Source organism: Hydra vulgaris, chromosome 01 (assembly GCF_038396675.1).
Source record: "Hydra vulgaris chromosome 01, alternate assembly HydraT2T_AEP".
NCBI lineage: Eukaryota > Metazoa > Cnidaria > Hydrozoa > Anthoathecata > Hydridae > Hydra > Hydra vulgaris.
Window position 1 is genome coordinate 22011430 of NC_088920.1, and position 26071 is coordinate 22037500.

At 27.1% G+C, this 26071-nt stretch overlaps 1 protein-coding gene across 1 annotated transcript; it reads left to right on the forward strand.

Annotated features, from left to right (window-relative positions):
• The first annotated feature begins 1932 nt into the window (after window positions 1-1932).
• On the forward strand, window positions 1933-2946 carry LOC136074223 (piggyBac transposable element-derived protein 4-like). The gene has a single exon (XM_065786529.1). The coding sequence runs from the start codon at window positions 1933-1935 to the stop codon at window positions 2944-2946; it is 1014 nt and encodes a 337-aa protein (XP_065642601.1).
• Window positions 2947-26071: the final 23125 nt, after the last annotated feature.

Here is a 26071-nt window from a genome sequence, read left to right on the forward strand (position 1 = left end):
AATTGTTATTATTTTGCTGAGGTATAAAGACAAGATAAAAATTCTGAAAGAATCATATAGGTTTAATAGAACTAACTTGTATGTAAAGGAAGACTTTTTCCGTGAAACTTTGGATATAAGAAAAGAGTTATTGGCGGAAGTAAAGAAAAAACGATCCGATGGTGAAAATGTTTATCTTAGGTATCATAAAAATATTACTTAAAAAAACTCTTTACTTAAATTTAGTAATAATAAATCAAATCAAAATTTAAAAATTATATGTATTTTGTTATTTAAAGATATATATATATATATATATATATATAATTTTTTTTTTAAATAGCGGAAAATAATATTTTGAATGTTTTTGATATCTCTACTAGAGAAAACACGATACTTTTAATAAATGACTTTGACCCTGACGTGAATTGTTTTAATTTTTTTTTAAAGATACTGTTTATTTTAATATAAGTGATGCCTCAAGTTATTTAAACTCTTCATTATCCAATTTTTCATTATTAAATTTGAACATCAGGAGTTTAAGTAAAAATTTTGAATCCCTAAAACTAACTTTAAAGAACTTAAACTACAATTTTAGTGTAATCTGTCTAACGGAAACTTGGTTTCAATATGGCGATGAGTTAAATTCTAATTATTTTCAGGAAAAACGGCATTGGGCGTCTTTTATTCGTAATTCTTTTACTTTTAGAAAATTACGAAGCCTCAGTGTCAAGGGCGCTAATTGTGAGTCGTTAACAATTAAAATGCTTAATCAAAACATCATAAATATTTTTATAACTTCTCTTTACAGACCACCTAAAATGGTAATTTGGAAGCATGTGAAAAACACTTAAAAAATATATTGCCATAAGTCAATAAAAAACATATTTACTCAATTAGCTATCTTAACATAGATATTCAAAAAATAAATAATGATTCATACGCTAAACGGTTTGTAAATACTCTACTTTGGAACAGTTTAATACCTGTAATTAACAAACCAATGCGCGTAACACGCAATACTTCTTCAATTATTGATAACATTATCATTAATATTCCAATGCCTTGCCAAATCAAAAGTAGAATATTAATAACCGATATGAGCGATCATTTTCCAAACTTTTTTATAAATTACTCTTTAATTCCTGAATCTAAAAATTTATTTGCATATGTACTATACACTAAAGGGGCTTCATGACAAAACATCTGTCTTCTACTTGCTTCTGTCATTATTAATTTTTTTATTTAAATTTTATTGATGAAAACTGTAAAACAAAAACGTTGTAGATATTTATAAATGACGAATAAATGTTTCTATATTTTCCATAACTTTGCTTAAACAATAAAATTATGATAAAATTTAAACTTTCTGGCTGAAAATTTCCTGACTAAACATTAACTCTTAAAGGACGGCGGGGTATTTTACTACCCCAGAAGAGTTTGTTTTTAACTGCCACATCAACAAATTTTGACTATTTGAACTGCCACTTCAGAACATCTTTTATTATCATTTAAGGAAGTTGTTAGTGTAAAATGTTTTTGTTTTACTAATTAATTGACAATAATATTGTTTGTTAAAAATTTAGTTACGTTAAGGACGGTTGGGGTATTTTTGTACCCCATGCAAGTTTTCCCATTTTTTAGTTAGTGAATCAATAAATAGTTATATGAATCATGTTTAGTGTAATACTTGTTTGTGTTTTAGTTATTTTTTAATCGGTATGGAGTATTATTTATCTTTTTTATGAGTAAATTATACCATATATGCATTACATATATACAATCACTGTAACAACAATAGTGTGCTCATGTTGCATATATTTTGTTTTTATGTCTAAAATATTTATATTATTGATACAAAATAATAATGCCTAAAGAATTTGTTATATATTTTTCACATATTTTGTTTGATAAACACTGAAACTATTTTTTAAAATAAATAAAACTAATATAATGAGTCGCCCAAGAAGAAATGCTGCAGTCGAGGCTAATAATATAATTTTTAGTTTAAATGAATTATCTTCAAGTGATGACTCAGCTGACGAAAATCTTACAGATGATGAAGAAGATATTATTACAGCTGACGATGAATCAGATGCTATTATCTCTGATGAAAGTGATGAAGAAGTTATTCAGGAAAATCACATATTAAATCAAAACATGATTTCAAAGAATGGTGAGGAAATTTGGAGTAAACTTCCATGTGTAAATGCTGCTCAGCCACGCGCACACAATATTATTCGACAACCAACTGGCCCAACAAGGTTTGCGGCTCAGGTTTGCGGCCAAAGTGTGGATACTGCCTTTAAACTCTTTATAACACCAGAAATGATTAGAATTATTGTCAACTGCACTAATGCTGAAGCTCGTAGAATAAGACTAGAAGGATGGATTGACACGACAGTAAATGAACTTTATGAGTTTATTGGAGTTCTTCTTCTAGCTGGAGTGTTCCATTCTAAAAACCAAAGCATAAAAGAACTTTGGAGTAGATTAGATGGCATACCAATATTTTCGGCTTCAATGCAAAGAGATCGATTTGTTAACTTGCGACGATGCATTCGATTTGATGAGAGAGAAACACGAAACCAAAGACGGTTTGAAGACAAATTTGCACCTTTAAGAAATATAATGGAAATGTTTATTACTAAATGTAAGAGCAACTACAATCCAAGTGCATATCTCACTGTCGATGAGCAACTAGTTACATTTAGGGGACGTTGTCCATTTAAGATGTTTATACCTACTAAGCCAGGAAAGTATGGAATGAAGATATGGATATTATGTGATGCTGAAACCTTTTACTGCATAAACTTGCAACCGTATATTGGAAGAGTAAATGGAGCACGTGATGTTGGACAAGGTACACGAGTAGTTCTTGAACTAACTGATCACTTAAATGGAAGTGGTAGACACATAACAGCTGATAATTTTTTACAAACATTCATCTTGCACGTGCATTGCTAGGACGTAAAATGACATACACTGGCACCATTAAAAAAAATAAAGGAGAAATACCAAAAAAGTTTTTGCCAGCCTTACATCGACCAGTTTACTCCAGCATTTTTGGTTTTCAAAATGACTCTACAATAGTTTCTTATGTACCTAAGAAAAACAAAGCAGTAATATTATTATCAACCTTCCATCACAGTAATGACATTGTTGTGGACCATAATGAAAAACCACGTATTATTCTAGATTACAACAAATATAAAGGTGAAGTTGACACAATAGACCAGGTTGTCAGGTGCTACTCGAATCGACGAAAGAGTAACCGATGGCCATTTACAATGTTTTGTAATATTTTGGATATTGCAGCATACAATGCTTTGATTTTATTCTTATCAATTCACCCAAATTATAAAAATGGGGCTTCTCATAGAAGAAGAGAATTTTTAAAAGAATTATCAAAAAGTCTTATTAAAAAATTTGATGCAAATGACAATCTTCCGCAAATAGTTGCAAATAATAATCTTCGCCAAGTAATTGCACAAAATAGCCTTTTAAATCAAGGTCAACCAATACAAGAGCAGCATATAAAAAGATGCTATATGTGTCCTCGTGTTCATGACAGAAAAACCCGTCTGCAATGTGCATCATGTAGCCATTCTGTTTGCAAGGCTTATAGCAAAATTGTTTGCAATAGTTGCCTTATATAGAAGATATATTTTGTTTTTATTTGAATAAATTGTCTCAAATATCACTTTTATTTAAAAAAAAATTCAGAAAATTGATATTTTTGTTAAAAGCACGCATTTTTATTTAAAAAGTTCAACATATTTTGTATAAAAACCTATATTTTTAGTTGGGGTAGTTTAATACCCCAGCCGTCCTTAACGTAACTTTTTTTTCCCGTCCTTTAAGGGTTAAATGCAAATATAAAGAAAATTGGTTCTCAGTATCATATGGTCATAAACATAAGAAAAATGCTCAGCCGATCTGGGCATTTTTCTTATTCAATATCCTACATTTGCACCAATTTTTATAAAATTAGATGTTGTGGTTCACATTCTACATGTGTTTTTATTGTCACAATATAAATAAAAAATTTCACTTAACTTAAACAAAAAATTAAAAGATTTCAAAATTTGCATAATAGTACGTGGATGTGTACGCCGTAATCCCATATAAGTGACGTTCTTAGGTCAGCTAGTTTGGCAATATCCGTGCCAACCGTAAAGTATCCTATTGGAATCTTTGCGTTCCGATAAAAAGTTAACGAAATTCTTGTTCTTATGTAGTTTTTTTTATTGCAAGACTTATTTAGAATTATTAAAATATGAAAAAAAATGTCATTTAAAGTATTATTATTATTATTATTGTTATTATTATTATAACATAAACAGCCGTTTAATAAAGACTCTTTACGCATTGTCGCGACTTTTTTTATGTGTGTAATCAATCTAGATTGATATATATGAATTATTTTTATTTTTTTTTAAATGAATTAGAATCATACATTTTGATAATTATTTTTCTAATTTAATTTAATTAGAGCGAAAGAATAAAATCAACTTTACTAACATATAGAAAATTATTATCATATGATAATTTTTAACTCTCATATGAGAGTTAAAAATTAAATCAAACAACGTTTTCTTAATATTCCATACCATAATTCCTGAGAGAATCGTATTATTTGGTTTATCTTTTTTATATATATATATATATATATATATATATATATATATATATATATATATATATATATATATATATATATATATATATATATATATATATAGGTATGTGGACACAAATTTCAAATTGTTTGAATACTATAATATTATATATCATTGGAAAGAGGATCAATGCAGTATTTTAATGGTGAAAAAAATATCAAAATCGAACAACTTGTTTAAAAGTTATGACCGTTTAAGTACCAATTTTTCGATATATGGATTTGTTGAAGAAACTGAGGTCAAAATTATGTTTTTCTTCACTTAAATTGTCATAACTTTGTCAATTCTTATCGAAATGCAAATATCTTGGTGTCAAAAGATATTTGTATTTCGATAAGAATTGTCAAAAGGTGTAAGAGTGGGCTACAAACTTATGTTAAACTCTTATCATCGGGCGTATCGGATGTACAGAGGGGGCAACAAACCACCACCTTACCCATATGTAATTGAACACTTTTTTTTCAGAAAAAATGTCTTTTCTAAGACATTAGAAAAATAATTATACAAAAAGTTGTTACAAATTTATACTAAACCACTAAAATATGTAAGGTTTATGTTGACGCTAGAAATGGGTGTGGTGGTGATGGTTTGATACCCTAGTATCAAAAATGACTTGATTTTATAAATATTTATATCTTAACTAAGATGAGTAAAATAAAATACAATAAAAAATTAAGTTGTACAAGATTTTACTTATACAAGTGGTGTTTATAATATGGAAGCAGCGTATACGCCTCTCCACCCAACCTAAAAAAAAGTTAAAACAATACAATTACTGTTTTCTAAATAATAAATTGAAATAATAAATTGAAAAAAATTTATAAGATTAAAAAAAATAAATTTAAACAAGAACCATACAACTACCATATTTGGTAAAATATGGGAAATAAACGTAAAACTCATGGTAAATGTGTTGATGTTTAAACACTACAATATCAAAAAATGTTTCAATCTTGAAATATCTAATTGGTTATTTAAAGTACAAAAACAAAGAAGTATAACATATTTTACTAGATTAAAAAAAACATTGGTGGTGCATCTATGGTCATAAAAGAGGTAGCGTTCGCCCTTGCCCCAACCTTAATAAGTGTAACAAATTTTTATTTGAAAGGAACAAATTTGATTATTTGGAGAATAAGTTACTAAAACATTCTCCTACTACTGAGGGACTTCTATTATCAGTCAATAGTGGTAAAAAGGCATTTGTCAACCTTTATAAATCTTTCAATCTTTCATATAGTGCTTAATAGTAGTTTTGGTTTCAAAAGTTGTTTTAAACTAAAAAACGCATAAATGTTATTAAGAAAAAATAAAGTTTGATTATTTTAATGTTTTATTTTATATAGTTTTGTCTTGGCTTTTAGTAAATAATAACAACGATAAATTCCATTAATGAAATTATTTACTAATCATTTTTAACAATAGACACCAAGTGAAGGTAAGCCAGAGCTCTATCAAAAATTTCAGGTCACAGCACTTACATTGAGTTTTTGCAAGTCACAGCACTTGCGTTGAGTTTTTTCAAATCACAGCACTTGTGATGAGTTTTTACAAGCCACAACACTTACAATGAAATTTCGCAATCCACAGCACTTGCGATAAGTTTTTGCAAGCCACAGCAATTGTCATGAGCTTTTGCATTTTTTGGGGAGTCAAATTGAAAAAATTATAATTCTCCAGAGACAACATCTGCAGCTAGTTGGATCTTTTTTATACAATAGTCAACAGCCTTAATATCAGTTTCGTCATCTTTCCAGTAAGAAATGATATAAATTAAGTCATTTTTTGGTTTATTAAACTTTTTCTACTCTGCTATTATACAAAACAGGTTTGCATTTGTAGGTTTGTAATTGAATTGTATCAAAATCTAATGATGCACATAAATATTTTTAAATGACTAGACATCTAAACAATTCAAACTTAGCTTACTGATTGTTTGTTCTAAATTGACAATAGAAAAAAAAAAAAAAACTCAATAAAAATAACGAATAAATATACAAGAATACAACTATTAACAAATTATGTGATTGGACAACAACCTCCACACCTATAATAAATAACTATAATTAAATACTAAGAGTAAACAATTATGTAATAAAATAATAAATCATAAAACAGGAATTTAATCGACTTATATTTTTATTTATAATTATTTTATTATACTAATTATTATTATTGAAATCTGGCTAAACCTTTGTTTAATCATATATCAGGAATTTAACAGACATATTTATCCTTTCTCGATTCATTTTATCTAAACAGTATTCAAATTTTAAATTAAAAATAAAACTTTTTTTTACAAAGCAATATAAGCATTTTCATATACTAAATATATTGATCTCAATTAAAAAGTATATTACTATTAAGATATTGAAGAGATAAAATAACTAACTGATGTTGTTGGAATACTTTGAGCAGTTAAAACAGTATAACAAATTTTTTTTCATTTGTTTAAGTTATATGAATTTTGAACAATGCTTCTTGTTATTAAATGACATTTAAAATGTTTTATATCTGACAAATAACCTATTGAAAATCTGGCTATCACCTAAACCTTTGTTTATAATACATACAACTTTTATTAAGAAAAACATTTAAAATTTTTAACTTTTATTAAAATTTAATAAAAGTTTTTTTTAATTGTTTTTGTAATGTAAAAAACACCTCTCACAAGAAATTGATTTCTTCATAGATACATTTTTAGAAAACGGCTATAACAAAAGTAATCTTATTAAAATAACCAAAAACTATTTAGGCCGCGTTTCAAAAAAATACTACATCTAAACAATTAAATAAGCAGTTTGCTAAACTACCTTGGATACCTATAATTGGCTCTAACTTCCGAAGAGAATTTAGAAAACAAAACATCAGAGTTATATTTACTTCACCTCCCAATTTAAATAACATACTATGCAACAACAAAATAAAACTACCACCGAACTAATCCGGGTGTTTACCAGCTTACTAATCCGTGTTACCAGCTTACTAATCCTTACTAATAAATTCAAAAATCTTACAGCTATCTAATCCGGGTGTTTACCAGCTTAAATGCTCATGCGGAAGTATAATTAATTATTGGTGAGACCAAAAAGAAAATAATTTCAAGAAGTGCGGAACATCAAAGAGCCTGTAAAAATTAAAAATAGTCGAGTTCAGGAACCACGGAACATGCCTTGGTACTTTTGATTGGCTGAATCCTAAAACCTTGGCAGTCATTCCAGAAAACAGATTACATAAGAAAAGTTAGAGAATCCCTGGAGATAAATAAAGCAAGAATTTGACACAAGACAGGTATTGGGCAAGCTGTTCGAAATAAAGATTTTTTATTTATTTATTTAATTTCGTCATTAAAAAATAAGCTTTTGCAATGTTTTTACAACATAAAAATATCACATTAAAGTTTCGACCGGAGCCGGCAGAAGACATGGTCTTAACATCCACCCCCGTTAATATAACTAAAAAATTCAGCCGATAAAAATGAAATAGGAAATAAGAAACTAAAGAGAAAACTGATTTAACAATCAATTTACTATTTGCAGAAAAAAAAGAAGAAAAAAATTTTTTTAATTATTTTTTATAATTATTATTTTTTTTAATTCTCTATTTTATTCTTCTTTTATTTTTATTATACACACACACATACACACAAATATATGTCCGTTCATATATACATACAAAACCAAATAATTCTGTTTTATATTCCATCTACAAATGGCGTTAGATATAATAAATATTGCATTTACAAATTGCGTTATTATTATAATATAGAATAATATTAAACATGTTTCAAGTACCATACAGTATAATTAACATGTTGCGTCAATTTATTAGATATTAAATAATTAACATTATCAAAATTTTTAATAAAAGGAAAGTAATTGCTTTGTATCAAAATCTAATAAGTGTTGTTTTGTTGCACGCTTAAATTGTTGAGTTGAAGTTAAAGTTTTTATATTACTCGTTAAAACCAAGTTCCATAACCGCGGCCTTCGGCAAGATATCAAAAAATCAGCTTGTTTTAATAATGTTTTTGGTATAAAAAAACCATTTATTAAGTATTTAGTTTCGTATTTGTGGTTTAAAGAAAAAAAGTAAGTTTGGAAAATGCTTGGTAGCATACCATTTTTAAACTTAAACATAAAAATAAGTATATTAGGAATATTTATTTCATAGACATTAGGCACTCCAATTTCTCTTAGTAGTGGTCTGGCACTAGCGTATTTATTTGCATTTAATATATCAAGCGACTTGCTCGTTTTTGTATTTTGTAGATTGTATTTAACTTTGAAGGATAAGTACTTGCCCAGATATCGTTGCAGTAGCTGATGTAGCTATGAAAAAAGGCAAAATAAATATTTTTTAAACAATTTGTGTTCAGGAGATGTTTTTTTTTATACATAATACCAATAGTTTTAGATATTTTATTTTCTATTACTTTGATTTTTTGATTTGATTACTCCAGATAATATGTTCATTAAGAATTACGCCTAAAAACTTGATTAAGTATTCTCGTTTAAGTTTTGTTTTATCAATTAGTAAATCAGGTACTTTTAAGGGGAGGGTTTCAGATTTTGATAATTTTGTAAAAAGAATATATTTACTTTTTTCGACATTTAAAGAGAGTTTGTTAGCCTTAAACCATTCGTTCAGGTTCTTAAGTTCTTGATTAACATTGTTAAATAGTAGTGTTACAGTGTTGTCATATGATAAAGCTTGTTTCCGATTATTAAGGTAAGAGCGAAACCATTTTAAATTGTTATTTCTTATTCCATAATTATACAGTTTATAAAGAAGAATCTCATGGTCAACTGTGTAAAACGCTTTTGAAAGATCGAGAAAAACCCCAAGAGTGTATTTATTGTTGTCAAATCCATTTAAAATTTCGTTGACAAGTTTGGTTATAGCGTGTTCTGTTGAATGGTGTTTTTGAAAACCATATTGATTATTATTTAGCAGGTGGTTTACCAGGTAGTTGTCAAGTCTATTGTGCATAATGCGCTCTAATATTTTTGAAATGCATGATAAAATAGAAATAGGCCGGTAGTTAGAAGCTATAGAATCATCTCCGCTTTTAAATATAGGAACAATTTTTGCTAGCTTTAGCTGATCAGGGAATACCCCATTTTTTAAAGACAGATTACAGATATGCAGAAAGGGATATTCAATAATATCGTAGACATTTTCTACAACGTTCACGCTAATGTCATCTAGACATGGACTTTTGTTTTTTTGTAAGGTATTAGATGCATTTTTAAGCTCATCCGGAATTATGTCAAGCTCGTTCATAACTGACGTTGTTTTTTTCTAAATACGATTTATAACATTTTTTTTCCAGGAGTTATTTTATTAGCTAGTTTTTCCCCAATTTTTATGACATAATTATTAAATTCCTCTGCAATATCTATTGCCTCATTCGCTACTGTATCATTCTCATCTGTTTTTAAGTATTGCGGGAATATTTTGGTGGCATCTTTTATTTTCCCTGTTACCTCTTTAATTACGGCCCATGTTTTTTTGGTGTTACCGCAAAAATTTTCTAATAAATTGCAATAAAAGTTTTTTTTTTGAATGCTTTTTTAATTTTTCAAATAGATTTTTGTATTGTTTATATACTTTTTCGTTTTTATAAGTTTTTTTTTTTCAAAAACTTTTTATAAAGTTTTTTTTTTTGTGAAGATTTAATAAGACCTTTTGTCATCCAAGGACTTTTAAGGTTTTTGAGTTTAGTTAATTGTTCAAGCTTCGGAAACGCTTTTTCGTACAAACTTGTAAAAGTGAGTTTAAAAATATCGTAAGCTGTGTTAGTATCTTTGAAATTAACAACCTGATCCCAGTTTTCCATTGATAAGTTGCTTCGGAACTTTGTTATATTTTTTTGATTTATTTGCCTTTTTGTTATAATCATTGTTTTGTTATCTTTTTTGTTGTTGAAATTGTTAAGTCGAAAAAATTTTGGAAAATGGTCACTTATGTCAGATTTTATTATTCCGCTTTGAATGTTAAATTTTATAGTATTATTTGTAAATATGTTATCGATGAGGGTAGCGGTTTGGAGAGTTACTCGAGTCGGCTTATTTATTAAGGGTACTACGCCGTGCTGTAAGAGATTATTTAAAAAGCATTTAACATTGCTATTAGTTTTTATTTTTAAAAGATCTAAATTAGTATCTCCCATTATATATAAGTGCTTATTTTTAGCCAGTTTTAGGTACTGAATTATATGTTTTTTAAAAGATTTTATTTTGCCATCTGGTGGTCTATTTAAGCCAGTTTTATACGCAGTTGCTTTACTTACTTAAGTTTTTACTCATCTGCGTATATTTAATGTCAGCGCTGAAAATGTATTTTGTGACGCATTTATAAAACACGATAATTCTTCAATACTATAGTAATTAAACTTAAATGAGTTGTTTTCAATAAAATTTTTATCCGGGTCGTTGTCATTGTTCAGAAGAGTGTTTTCTTTATCATAAATTTCAAAATATTTTGTTTCCGTCATTGCCATAATTAAAAATTTAACTGTTTAGAAACATACATATACATACATACACACACACACACACACACACACACACACACACACACACACACACACACACACACACACACACACACACACACACACACATATATATATTTATATATATATATGTATATATATATATATATATATAAATATATATAAATATATATATATATATATATATATATATATATATATATATATATATATATATATATATATATATACATACGTATACACACATATATACACACATATACATATACGCGTAAGATATAAATATCAGAAATAAGAGTTTTCTTTTGAGGATATTATTTAATTCAATAATTTTGTCATACCTTAAACCAACATTTTCACGATTATTGCGTCTTTCTTTTACTTCAGCCAGGAGTCTTTTCCTAATATTGACAGTCTCATGGGAAAAATCTTCGTTTAAGTAAATCTTTGTACCTTTTAGTCTATATGACTCTTTCAAAATTTTTGTTTTATCATTGTATCTTAACAACTTCATTATAACTGTTCTAGAGAATCCTTCTTTTCTGACTCCGTTTCGATGAGCTTGTTTGATTTCTATTTCGTTTAGTTCCAACTTATTTACTAAAAATAGTTTAACTTTCTTCTCATTCCATGTTTCTTTCACACTTTCTGGTAATCCGTCTATTCTTAAATTATTTCTTCTCGATCTATCTTTAAACTTTCTAAGCTTTTCATTTATATTTTGCGTTGTAATTTTATGTCTTCGATATCTTTTACTCTTATCTTTCTTTTGTTTGCATTTTCTTTAGAGTTTTCTTCTACTTTGTCAAGTCTCTCGTTAATTATTTTTGTATTTGCGCTTAAGATATCTATAAATATTTGTTGTTGTTGTTTAAGCATCGTTTCCATTTCTTTTCTATATTCTAAAAACATTCCCTTCAGCATTTTTTTAACTTTTTCAAGCGTAACTGACATTTTAGATTTATTTTATTTTAATAATTTATAAACTATTTTGTTTTAATAATTTATAACAACTTAAGTAGTAATTGACGAGGGTAATGTGAAAACCAAAACTTGAGGATCAACTTTGACAAAAATTCAACTGACGTCACTATTATATTATTTGATTGGTTTTTATATTTTACGCTTTTTAAAGTCTTCTTTTTTAAACGGTTGCTTTTTATGTTGTTATTTAACATTTTTTCATTATTTGATGACGCTGACACAATAGGTCAACGAAATATTGTTAATATATTATTATGTCTAAAATATATTTAAAAAATAATTATACGCTGCCTTTTTTATTAAAATCAATTTATACTAGGGGAAAGGCGCCTATGATGGCATAGCGCCTATGATGGCATACCGGTCATATTTCCATTAAAATTGGTTTTGGTAAAAAAATGATTAGACCTACATGACTATACTGACTTTACATTAGTTTTAGTGAAAAAACGTCCCTTGTGCACAAGTATTGTTTTTATAATCAACAAAAATCGATTTTGGGATGTGCTGTTGTAGTTTTATTTCCTTCATATATTTAAGGATTGTGATTTTACTATTAACTGTGCAGAAATGAAATTTTCATGCATTTTATATTCAAGTTTTGTGCATTTAGTGGAATAGTTACTTTAATTTTATCTTTTGAACAAAGCAGACACAGCTTGTTTTAATGAAAATGATGACTTTTACCCATGATGGCATACTGACGAGTTGGAAGTGTTGAAGTATTGACGAGTTGGGAAAACCTTTTTTTTTATAAGAAAAACTTATTTTTAAGTAAAGTTAAAAGAAAGCGATGCTCCAAAATTTTTTTTTGGTCCAAAAAGTACGTAAAACGCAATATATCCTATGCGCATGCGCAAAATTTTACAATGCTGGTGTGTAGCATGAAATGGTACATTAGGATGGTTTCGAGTAATTTCTGGCTTTTCTGAGGGAAGACTCTAAGTTTAAATGAAATCATTAAGTTACCCTCGATCCTAACTAGCCCCATCCTCCCCTATGCCATCATAGGAGCATTGGTTGCCTATGATGGCATACTTGTGCTTTTTTTTACAATAAGAATAACTTATAAAAAAAATAAAACTAGTGAAAACTCCCAGGGTAATTATTGTTCTAGATGTAACAAAGAATGTATCCATATCAAAACTTTTATTATTGGTCTTCAGGATACTGAATAATGAAGCTTCAAAGTTAAGTATGCCATCATAGGCGCCTTTCCCCTATATTCTAAATAATTATAAAGATTCTTCAGCTTTAATTACAAACTCAAAAAAGATTATTTAAAATTCTTATCGGGTTGCATTCTATTAAAAAGTTACATTTAGGTTTATAAACAGCAAAATATGACACCAGTCAAAATATAAATCAAGGTTGTGCAATAAGCAAAATCGAAAACTTTATTTAGCTATATTTAAAAGTCTTGTGTCATCATATTTTAACTGCTTTTGTATATTTGCCCCCTGAAATACTTTTTGAAATACTAGTTCATGTTATTATTTTTTTTCAATTAACTTATTTTTTGTTTTCAACACTTTTTTGGTTTCCATAGCAACGAATCACAATTTCTAGAATATAAAATTTAAATACGCTATTTTATGTAAAATCAAATTTACTGTCATAACATATTTATTAAAATTTTAGGGGTCCTCCCCCTTAAATTGAAGTTTAAACTACGTCTATTGAAGTAACTTTTAATTAGCTATTTATGTATTGTGGATTGTACTTATTTTTGCAGACTCTTTGCACCTCTTATTGAAATTAAACGTACTTTTTTTATTGCTGTTTTGACCTCCGAGAACAAATTCTTGCCGGTCAAATTCTTGCCGGTTGAAATGTTAAACAAATCGGAGTATTGGAGAATTATATGTGAAAAATAATTGGTACTTAAGAGGTTGTCCATAAAGTAAGTATGCCTTTATTTCAACCCCTTCCCTTCTTCCTCTCCCCCCCCCTCCCTCGTATTTTAACGGAGTACCCTCCACCTCCCTAAAAGTACCTACGCTTTTAATCTAACATCCCAATATATTTTGATATTTTTTAATTTAGTGTCTCTTTACTTTTATAATTGCCCACCTGTCCCCCATCTCATATATGACCCCCACTACCCTATCCGAGGCATTTCGAAAAACACTTTATTAATATTTTCTATTATTATTCAAATTTTGAAAAAGCCATTCAAATATTTTTGAAGACTTTTACATATATATAGACTATATGTTCTCTCAACCTACTAGCTTCAATTTTATGTTACTGGTGAAATCCATGGTTACTTTATTTATATCTAATTAAAGTGGGTAAACTACAAAAACTATTTTCCATTTTTTTCTTTTTTAGTTTTTTTTTTAGTCATTTTCAATCTTTTTTGCAACCTTTTTTTTTATTTAAAAGGTCATTGTAACGTACGTACTAGAATTTTTAATACTGATTTAACTGTAAAAAGCTAAAAAATGATCAAATATTTATTCGTAAATTTTAAATACGTCTTGAAAATTTTATGTTTTGTTTATATGTGGAAAAACAATCTATCTCATCTAGTCTTTAAAGATCTCTGCAATTTAAAACCAACCAATAAATACGAACTTAGAAATATAAATTTAAAAAAAAAACCTTTTTGTCACACAAATTTTAATTAATTCTGTCTTGCCTATCGTGCGCCACACCTGTGGAATAAACTTATTTTACCAAATTTTGATTTCGATCAAACTAATTCTCTTCATCTTTTTTAAAAACAAAGCAAAAAATTTTAATCTTTCTCAAGATAACATTTTACAATATTACTAATCACTTGATAAAATTTAATTTCTTGTTATTTTAACTTAATTTGTGAACTTTTTTTATTTTTATTTTTTCTCACGTTTTGTATTTTATATTGTTTACAATATTTTGTTAGTTTATATTATTTACAGTTTAACTCGTGTAAATTAATATCTTAATATATATGTATTCTTCATAATACCTTGCACTTCACAATTATTGTAAATAAAAAAATATTAAATAAGATGTAAAAAACTATATATTCTATTATATTTTATAAGGTCCCGATGACAAGATCCTTGTGATCTTCTTTCGGAAACCTAGTTTATATTGTTAGTCTGCTATATTTATATATTTGTAAAAGTATTTTAATAGTTTATTTTATTGTATAACGACTGACTTTGTAAACTGAAATAATACAAAAAAATAAAAAAATAAAAGCAGATAAAAAATTAACGGTAAATTTCACAAATTCGCCAAATTTTACCGGCATTTTGTTCATTTTTTCACGAACGAGCTGAATACGCGCGATTGTCTGGGATATAATAAACATGAACTACTTATTATTACTACTAATATAAAAAATATGAACTACTGAAATTGAGTGTTAAATAGAGTAAGTATGAACTACTGCAACTTAAAATTAATTTATTTTGTAGTATTTTTTTTCTAGTCGGTTGCAACGAAATGCATTAGAACGATAATCAAATCGTCGTTTTAATACATTTCTATACTCAAATTGACTCAACTGTACGTTATTTTTTCAAAAAAAGTTAACTTTTAGGAGCTGGATTGTTTTACCTTAAAGTTAGATCAATAAAATTACATTATTAAATCAGATCTCGATTTAATAAGATGATAAGACTATAATAAGTTAAGTTTCTTAAAAAATTATTAAAAAAAATTCTTCCAATAAAAATTGTACTACATTGATATTTCTGTATTATTTTATTGGTACTTTAAAAACTACCGGTAATGCAATTATCATTTACCGAATTAACGATAAATGATTAAGTTGCTAAATTTATCAACATAGTACACCCATAAAGTAAGGGGGGTTGTGGCATTACTATAACGTCATAGTTATAGTAAACCGATACTTACTTATATTACAACCGAAACTTTTGTCGAAAATATATAGAGAGAAAAATGTTAGGAAATATATCAACAAATGAATGTAAATATTATATATAGAGAGAAAAGACCAGGTAACTTCAAATTTAGAGATTGCAATGTAACACTGCAAACAATTGTATGAACACATGGAAAACCTAAATAATAGCTACCCCAATAACTAGTCTTGTTATCGATAAAAAGTCGATTTAGCCGAAACTAGTCGACTTTGAAAAACCGACTAGTCGATTTAATCGACTATGTAAAATCCTTCATTCTATAATTATTGTTTGTTCTTTTAATAAACAGTAGTATGTAATAGTTTAACTATTACATACTGCTTTTTATTCGCTCTTTTTAAGTTTTATCTATTTCTTGGCATCATAGCAATACTTATGCATCATGGCAATATTTAGCAAGTATTTAAGGGATTTCTACTTATTTGGGGTCTTAGGAAAAAGTGTCCTATTGTAGAAGCGGCTCAGCTTTTGTATAGTTTTGTTTCATTAATTTTTAAATATTGTATTAAAAAATAAAAAGCAAATAAAAATTACTTTATTTTATTTATAACAATTTATTTTTGAAAACAAACTTATTCCCATATTTTTGACTAAATCGACTTTTAATCAAAATTTTAAAAATGTGTCGATTTTAGTCGGCTTTAGAAAATATATTAGTTGATTTAGTTGGTTATATATTATATATGATACATTAGTCGATTTAGTCGACAGTCGAATTATTTTCGCATTTTATTAGTATTTTAGTCGACAGTCGAATTATTTTCAAATTAAGTCGTAACAACACTTCTAATAATGGTAACAAATGAAAATAGAAATATTTTCTTAATAAAAAAAGCTAAAAAGAAAGGGTTAAAAGAATGCTAAAAAGTTATTCAAATTTAAATGACAAAACATGAACAAAAACAAAATAATCAATATGAACTAATAATAGTTTTACACTCCTAGTACTCCGTTTTGAGCAGATTTTGACGATAAAACCATATTTTAAAAAAGATCATCTAAGTCATTTTTTAAACTTTTATCACAAAAGCTTTTTTTTTTTTAAAATTTTATAAATAATTTTATAAACTCATTTTAAAAAAGAATAAAAAAAGAATGAGCTTTTATTAAAAATTAAAATAAATTTTTTTTCAGTATAATTTTATTCAGTAGGGGAAGTTCGTGTACCTTGGGCCGAATTTTTTCAATGACCCAAATCAAGGCTCCGACCTTGTTTAAAAATGGTGAAACTGATATGATCACATCTTTATACTAATTAGTTTGCATTAATATAGGTATAATGACTTAAAATATAAAAGTCAATCATGTTGATGGGTTTAAAAATTAGTGGCCCTAGGTACAATAAGCTTTTTTTTAATTGTACCTAGGACCACCAGCTATTGTACCTAGGGCCGCTCTCTATATATTAGGTTTAAATCCATGATCAATAGACTATAAAGATAGTCACTTAAATTTTATTAAAAATTTGTTTAATCTAGCATTGCTTTCAAAAAATGTATCTAGTGTTATATAGAATCAGAGTTGTTACGACATAATATGTCTGGCAGATCTGTCGACATATTTTCAGACATATTTTCTGCCGACATAAAATATGTCCCACATATTTTCGATTGACATATTTTGACATAGTTTTATGTCTGAATTATTTTCTGCTGACATAAAATATGTCAGACATATTTTCTATCGACATATTTTGACATAATTTTATGTCTGAATTATTTTCTGCTGACATAAAATATGTCAGACATATTTTCTGTCGACATATTTTGAAATAATTTTATGCCTGAATTATTTTCTGCTGACATAAAATATGTCAGACATATTTTCTGTCGACATATTTTGACATAATTTTATGTCTGAATTATTTTCTGCTGACATAAAATATGTCAGACATATTTTCTGTCGACATATTTTGACATAATTTTATGTCTGAATTATTTTCTGCTGACATAAAATATGTCAGACATATTTTTTGTCGACATATTTTGACATAATTTTATGTCTGAATTATTTTCTGCTGACATAAAATGTGTCAGACATATTTTCTATCGACATATTTTGACATATTTTTATGTCTGAATTATTTTCTGCTGACATAAAATATGTAAGATATATTTTCTATGGACATATTTTGACATAATTTTATATCTGAATTATTTGCTGTTTGATATTCTTGAAGAAAAAATCAATCTAACAAATTTATTGCGCATTTCAACTTAATTTACAGAGTTAAGTAAAAATAGTTTAACAAATTTGTTGCTAATTAATACTATCAAATACTATCAAATACTATTAAAATTAGGGGTATTTGGGGTAAAGTCCCTAATATTGTCGAAAAAAAAGTTGTTCAAAAGTATGTCAACTTGGGTCTCAAAAAAAGCGTATTTTAGAAGATAGTATAGAGATTTTAGAAAATATAAAAATTTTTCCTTAAAATTTTTTGGCAAATAAATTATTTGAAAAAATGCTAAAGACTCTTAAAAAAATGTCAACAAAATGTTTTTCAGCAATAATACAAAAAATACTTATTTTTATTACAAACGAATAACATCTTTAAAATCTCTATGAAAATACGCTTCTTTTGAGACTCCGGTTGACATACTTTTGAACAACTTTTTTTTCGACAATATTAGGGACTTTACCCCAAATACCCCTAATTTTAATAGTATTTGATAGTATTTGATAGTATTAATTAGTATGGATTAGTATTGGCGATTTCCCTTATTAGAATGTAAAAACCATCTCAAGCTGAGTTTTTATTACTGAAAATGGTTTTTATTAATATGACTAAACTTAAAATTATTCTCTTGATTAAAATAATATTTAAAAAAAAACATTTTTAGTTATTTTTAACTAATAGTTGATTCATTCAATAAATTATTCGCCATTTTTGACTTTAAATCGTAAGGAAAACGAAAAAAAATAATTATTCCAATATATATTTCACTCAAAACATTTTATGCAAGTTTATGGCAGTTAATTATGCTGTTATAATGCAATTGTCAATTATTTTTTTGTTAAATAAATCATAACTATTATAACTAAAAGTATATTATTCGTAATTAGTTATAAATTATTACCGGTTAGTCTTCTTAATATGAATTTAATGAGCTGAATATAACTTATGTGAAACATTTCAAATTCTTCAGCTTAAATGAATTTAATTTGGCACGAGTTTTTTGAAATTCTGTGAACCATTTTTTTGAAATCTTTTGAATTCAGTTTTTCATAATGAAATCTATTTCAGGATCAACTAATAATTAAAAATAACTGTAAAAGTTTTTTTTTTATTATTATTTTAATCAAAGAAATATTTTAAGTTTAGTCATACTAATTAAAACCACTTTCAGTAATAAAAACTCAGCTTGAGATGGTTTTTACATTCTAATAAGGGAAAGCGCCAATACTAATCAATACTATCAAATACTATCAAATGATGCCTCAATACTAGTCAATATTAGTCAATACTATCAATGTCAATATTAGTCATAATCAATAAATAAGTCATAATCAATAAATAAGTCAATAAATGCCAATATTAGTCAATACTATCAAATGATACATCGCTAAAAAGGGCAGAAAAAGACCTTTATGAAACATCGGATGTTTGCTTATAGGGTTTAAAGTAATAGTTTTATGAAGCATAATTGATTGCAAAGACCTAAAATTATGTAAAAATATGTCGACAGAAAATATGTCTGACATATTTTATGTCAGCAGAAAATAATTCAGACATAAAATTATGTTAAAATATGTTGACAGAAAATATGTCTGACATATTTTATGTCAGCAGAAAATAATTCAGACATAAAATTATGTCAAAATATGTCGACAGAAAATATGTCTGACATATTTTATGTTAGCAGAAAATAATTCAGACATAAAATTATGTCAAAATATGTCAATAGAAAATATGTCTGACATATTTTATGTCAGCAGAAAATAATTCAGACATAAAATTATGTCAAAATATGTTGATAGAAAATATGTGGGACATATTTTATGTCGGCAGAAAATATGTCTCAGACATATTTGACAGATAACAACCCTGTATAGAATCTTAAAATTTTCAACATTTAAATGTTGAAAATTTTAAGGATCCATATATTCTATAATGTTGCTGGTTCCATTCAAATCAAAGACTTTTAAACAAGTTTTCTTTTTTTTGCAATTTTTGTTGCACGTTGAAGTGCAATAACGTTTCTTTCTGGAGTGTTAGTGAGAATTCGACATTTACCTGGTTTTCTACCTCCTTTTTTAAATAAATGAGGTTTTGCTTTCGGAAAAGGACAGACCTGTTCTGGCATTATACATAAAACAGATTTTGATAGAGAAAAGTCTATTTCCATTACAGACAAATCATTGCCTTGTACAGGAATATAACTGTTTTGTGAATTTATCAATGAATCTTTGACTAACTAATTTTTTTTGTCAGAAATAGAATTATTTGGACAATTTAATGCTGGATCTTGTCTGTCGGTGACACTTGAACTTAAATATTCATCATTAGGAAATATGCTTTGATTAACTGACCATACATCAGGCACACGAAAACCTGCTAGAATATTTAAAGGAGTAAAAGCCAAAGGATAACATTTATTTTCTGTAAGGCCATATATGGTGATTGGCTTTCCTGGATTTGATAGCATCCATTCACAACAAGCTGTGCTGTAGTATTTCTTTAAATGTCTATAAAAAAACACCTCTGTCTAACAGCTAAAGCTTATGGCTGGTATGTGGAGGAAAAGTAAGCATTATTATACCATTTTCTTTAGCAAAAGTAATCGCTTAAATACTGGCATGACTTTCATGGCTATCCAAAAGTAATAATTCTGGCTGATCTACAGAACATTTGATATGGTAAATAAAATGTTTCAAAAACTCTAAAAAATAGTTAGTTCCTGGAGGTGCTCATTTCAGCATATGATTTTTGAAGTTCACTCTTAGAAAAATCATCATAGGGGGTATGGAATTTCTGATTGCATTCACACAGCTAATAATAATTATATTAGTTCCTTGTTCACCAGAAGTTAATCTCCTAATCTGCTTTTTGCCTTTCGGGGCTACAACCTTAACAGGTGTGTGCCCATTTGTAATACCTGTTTCATCCACATTAAAGATGCATTCAGGCAAAAACATATATTTTGAGAAGACTTCAAGATATTTTGAAAAAAAAAATGAAACATTTGCTTTGTTGAAACTGGTGGCTCTTGCTAAACTTGTGGCTTGCGGCTTCCTTAGCGAAAGAAACTTATTATTTCTTTTCATAAAGTTAGAATACCAATGCTCACCGGCTTTACTATTTTTATCCCAGGAGGTTGGATATTTTTTAGCATTGGCTTTTGCACACTCAAAAGCAAGCTTTTTAATCTGTGGCTTTGACAGTCCATAATGCATATTGCTTGCAATGACAAGGTACTCAACTAAGACTTTTTTTTCATCTTTAGAGAATACATTCCAAACAGCACATCGGTTAAAATATTGATATTTTGGTTCAGTATTTTTAGAACTATTCTTCTGACAAAAGTTTATGTCTTTGGAGTGTTGTTCTGCTGATACTAAAATGTCGTGCTGCAGTCCTAACCGGAAATCCATCCTTCATTACTGCTTCTGCAGCAAGAGTTACACTATCTACATTAGGTTTTGAACGATTTTTTCTATTATTATTCCTTGGCATCTAAAAAAATAGTTAAAAAAATCTCAAATACTTTTAAAGTGAAATATAAAAAAATTACACATTTTTAAAATGCGTAAAGATAAATTTAATAAATACCACGTTATTATCAAAATAAACAAAATTTATTTTGATTAAAACACCTGAATGCATATGAATTTAAAAAGTAAATATGCAATATTAAAATAATAACAAAAAATTACTTCTTCGCTACTACTACTACTACTACTACAACTACTACAACAATAAAAGCAACAACAAAAACTACTACTAAAATATATTAAAAATCACAGATTTAATATAAACATATCAAAAGCAAAAACATCTTAAGATAACAAAAGGTGTGTAGCAAACTTTATAACTCTCATAATTAAAGTATAAATATCACATTGATATACATCACTGTAAAGTATCTAAAAAAAAGTAGATAATTATTCAAACATTAAGTACACAATTTGATTGAAATCATCATATCAATAACATATATCAATAACAAAATTGACTAATAACTCTGAACAAAATTAGCAACGCCGTGGATAGCCTACCGAAAGTCGATAGCCAAAAAAATAAAAATTTGCCTACCGAAAGTCCGTTTTATTGGCTAAGAATGTCACGTGTCAAAATAGAATTTATCAACCAATAAAAGCGCTTTCGGTAAAATAAAAAAAATTAACAACTCACCTCGACTGTCGGTAGCCAAAAAAATTTTTTTTGCTAACCGAAAGTCCCTTTTATTGGCTAAGAATGTCACGTGTCAAAATAGAATTTATTAACCAATAAAAAGCGCTTTTGTTAGAATAAAAATACTGTTAGCCTGCCGTTTAAAACATATAAAATATGGAAAATATTTTAAGATATTTCTTAAAAAAATAATTTACACATACGTTTTAAAAAAATAATATATCTAAAATATAATGACGAATTAAAGTCCAATGTGGAATTAAAATGTTTTAATTTTTAAAAAATATAAAACAGTAAACTTTTACTTTTAAAATTACAATCTGTTTGGTTCAAAGGTTTCAATGCAATAGCACGCGTATGCGCTTTTTTTATTTAATTTTTTTAAACACCCAATAAAATAATTGGATGTACGTATTAAGTGGGGTATACGATAATGATAAAATAAACAAGATTGTTAGATCAATTTCTGCTTCGGAATGTTCTCCTTCATAAAGTTCGTTAAATCACTTGTTGTTCCTCTAAATTCTAGTTAAACTGATTGTTTTAAAATTGCTTTTCTAAACGTTGGTCTTTAATACTTGCTGTGAGCGTGTAACATTAATTGACCATCTACCATCGTTCACATATTAGAGTTTGTATACTTCCATTAGGTTGCGTATAGTAAATACTTCGTTTATAAATAAATTCAGATATTTTTACACTGTAATTGAGTAAGTAAAAACGCATGGGATTATTTAATTACCTAATAAAAGAGTTTAATTTATTACAAAACAGAACTGCCGTCTTATCTTATGATTTGAAAAAATAATGCAGGTAGTTTTTATTTTTCTTAGAAATATTTAAGAAAAATTCTAAGACAAATTGTGCGACCGTATCAATATTATTATAAAAGTAATTGTTATAACAACACAATTCAAATCCGCGTAATATTTTTGGCGTCAGCTTTGCTGATGATACAACACTTTGTTGATGATACAACACTTTGCTGATGATACAACACTTTGCTGATGGTACAACACTTTGCTGATGATACAGCACTAGCGTAATATCTTTGGCACAGCTCAGGCAAAGTGCCAAATAAACTACTGTTAATTAATTTTAATTGATAGTTATGCACGACACCTTAATCAAATGTTCTTAATTTTATGACTCATTAAGGTGTTGGCGTTGATCATTAGTAAGACGGTATAAAAATTTTTTTTACATTTAAAGAGCTGTAATTAGTTTTAAAATATGCCATATGTACAGAAAAATATACTTAAACAGAGTTTTGAATTTTGTACAATTTAAACATATTTGCAGGTTTATTTATACTTGAACCTACATATTCTATATATAGGTTTATTTATACTTGAATCTACATAATCCACATATATATATATATATATATATATATATATATATATATATATATATATATATATATATATATATATATATATATATATATATATATATATATTTATAGTAAAATAACACTTTACTAACTTGAGCTTCTACTGTCAGTTTCTCCTTCAGCAGGATCATCAGGAACCTGGCAGTAGAAGCTCAATTTAGATATTTGTTTTTTTTGTACTGATTTCTCTCTCTCTCTCTCTCTCTCTCTCTCTCTCTCTCTCTCTCTCTATATATATATATATATATATATATATATATATATATATATATATATATATATATATATATATATATATATATATATGTTTGTATGTGTATATAAATATAGTATAAAAGGTTGGACAAAGCAAGGAATTGCATCTCCACAAACTTTAAATAACTTCAACAAATATTGCCTTGGTTTTTAGTTTTTAAATTACAAAGTATAAAACTTTTGTAACTTATTTAACGAAATGCACCACGAGAAGGTAAACCATAGGACTTGGCATTTCATATTTCTAGATTAAATACAAAACAAAAAACAAATAAAAACAAAAAAGGAAAAAATGTTGTTACTAAAAAACTGTTGTTTTTTTTTGTCTTTTTCTTTAAAACTATTTCTTTTTATTTTATAAGATTAGATTTTTATTTCTCTTAAAGCTTGGATCAAAAAATAGCTCAAAAAATAAAATATGACATTGCATACAGAGGTTTTATAAATATTTTCACAATCTGTATCTAATCTATACAATCTAAATAATACTATTTAAATATAATTATATAATCTGTAACAATCATACTATATAATACTATTTATCATGATATATAATACTATCTAAATATAACTATATAAACTGTAACAATCAATTTAATATATATATATATACAAAAATTATAAAGTTAATACTTAAATCATTATTTTCCATAACAAGTGCGACAAAACCAACACCTTGCTTTTAAAAAGGAATTCTCTTTTTGTCCTACACATTTTTTATGTGACCACAACAAGCATGAATCACATGCTATTGCATTACCAGTTTTATTTTCTTCGCTTGTGCTCTTCAGGCAAACAGCGCATGGCTAGATATGTTGATTTTTTTTAGCCTTGATTACTTTATCAAGTGCTTTCCATGCATCTGAGCTAAAGTATATTTGCAATGAAGAAAGCAACTCTAATGCACTTTCATCAAGTATAGATGATGAAATACAATTCGGTCTTTTTTCTACAGCACTCTTATTGATGTAACAGGGTACCAGAAAGAGCTTTCTGTACATCAGCTTTTAAAACCAACTAAGCGTCACTATAACAAAACCATTTAATCTTAATAACTAATGCTGTAAAACCATCTATTAATAAAAAAATTCATTAAAACATTTATTAATTTTAATTAAGTGGTCACCAATAAAATGTCATGCTGTATTTGACTTTTTAATATAGATAGGAGACCATTTCCATTTTTGCACAGTGATTATCATTAAACATATAAGTTTAAAATTGTGCAAGAAAAGTAATCTTCTTAGTACTAGAAAAAAATCTTTTACTACAATTTACTAGTTAAACTCTTTATGGATGACCCTTAATATAAATTAGACAAAAAAACTTTTAAAAATAACTTGTTATTTATTAGCTTTAAATGTAAAACAATATTTTTAACATACAAGCATGTCTTTTAACAGGTTCAAGTTTTATAAAAGGAACTGGCACATCAGAAGATCGACAAAGACGTTTTTTAGGAAGACCTATTGTTGCATGAGTAGCACCTTTAGGACGTCCATAGGTATACCGTAAAGTTCTGAATTAGGAATATTGCTATTCCTCATTTTTATAAATGATCTCAATATCTAAAATTTTAAAGGCTTATTATTTTGCTGACAACATAAAATTACTCATAACAAACCAACCATTAAAAAAAATTAGCAAATATATTAATCATTTATCCAATCTAGTTACAAACTTAGTTTGTTAAAGTGCAGCACTTTAACAAACTAAGTTTTAATACCAACAAAATTGAAATCATCATTTACAAATCACATCAATCTAAAAAATATAAAAACCTAAACTTCAAACTAAAATATATAAAAACCTAGTTTCATTAAAATATCTTAGAATCAAAACTGACTCAAATCTATCCTACTCCTCTAGTCTTAAAAACTTAACGGTGAAATTGTGTAGCGGTGAAATGGAATGCTAGCCAAAATGTGTCACTATGTCAATTATGAAACTTTACTCAATATAAACCATTCAATTTTTGGATCACATCTCAGATATGCTTGTCAGGTTTAGGGA

Coding starts and splice junctions, on each gene's coding strand:
- LOC136074223 (XM_065786529.1), top strand. CDS start 1,933: ATGAGTCGCCCAAGAAGAAATGCTGCAGTCGAGGCTAATAATATAATT.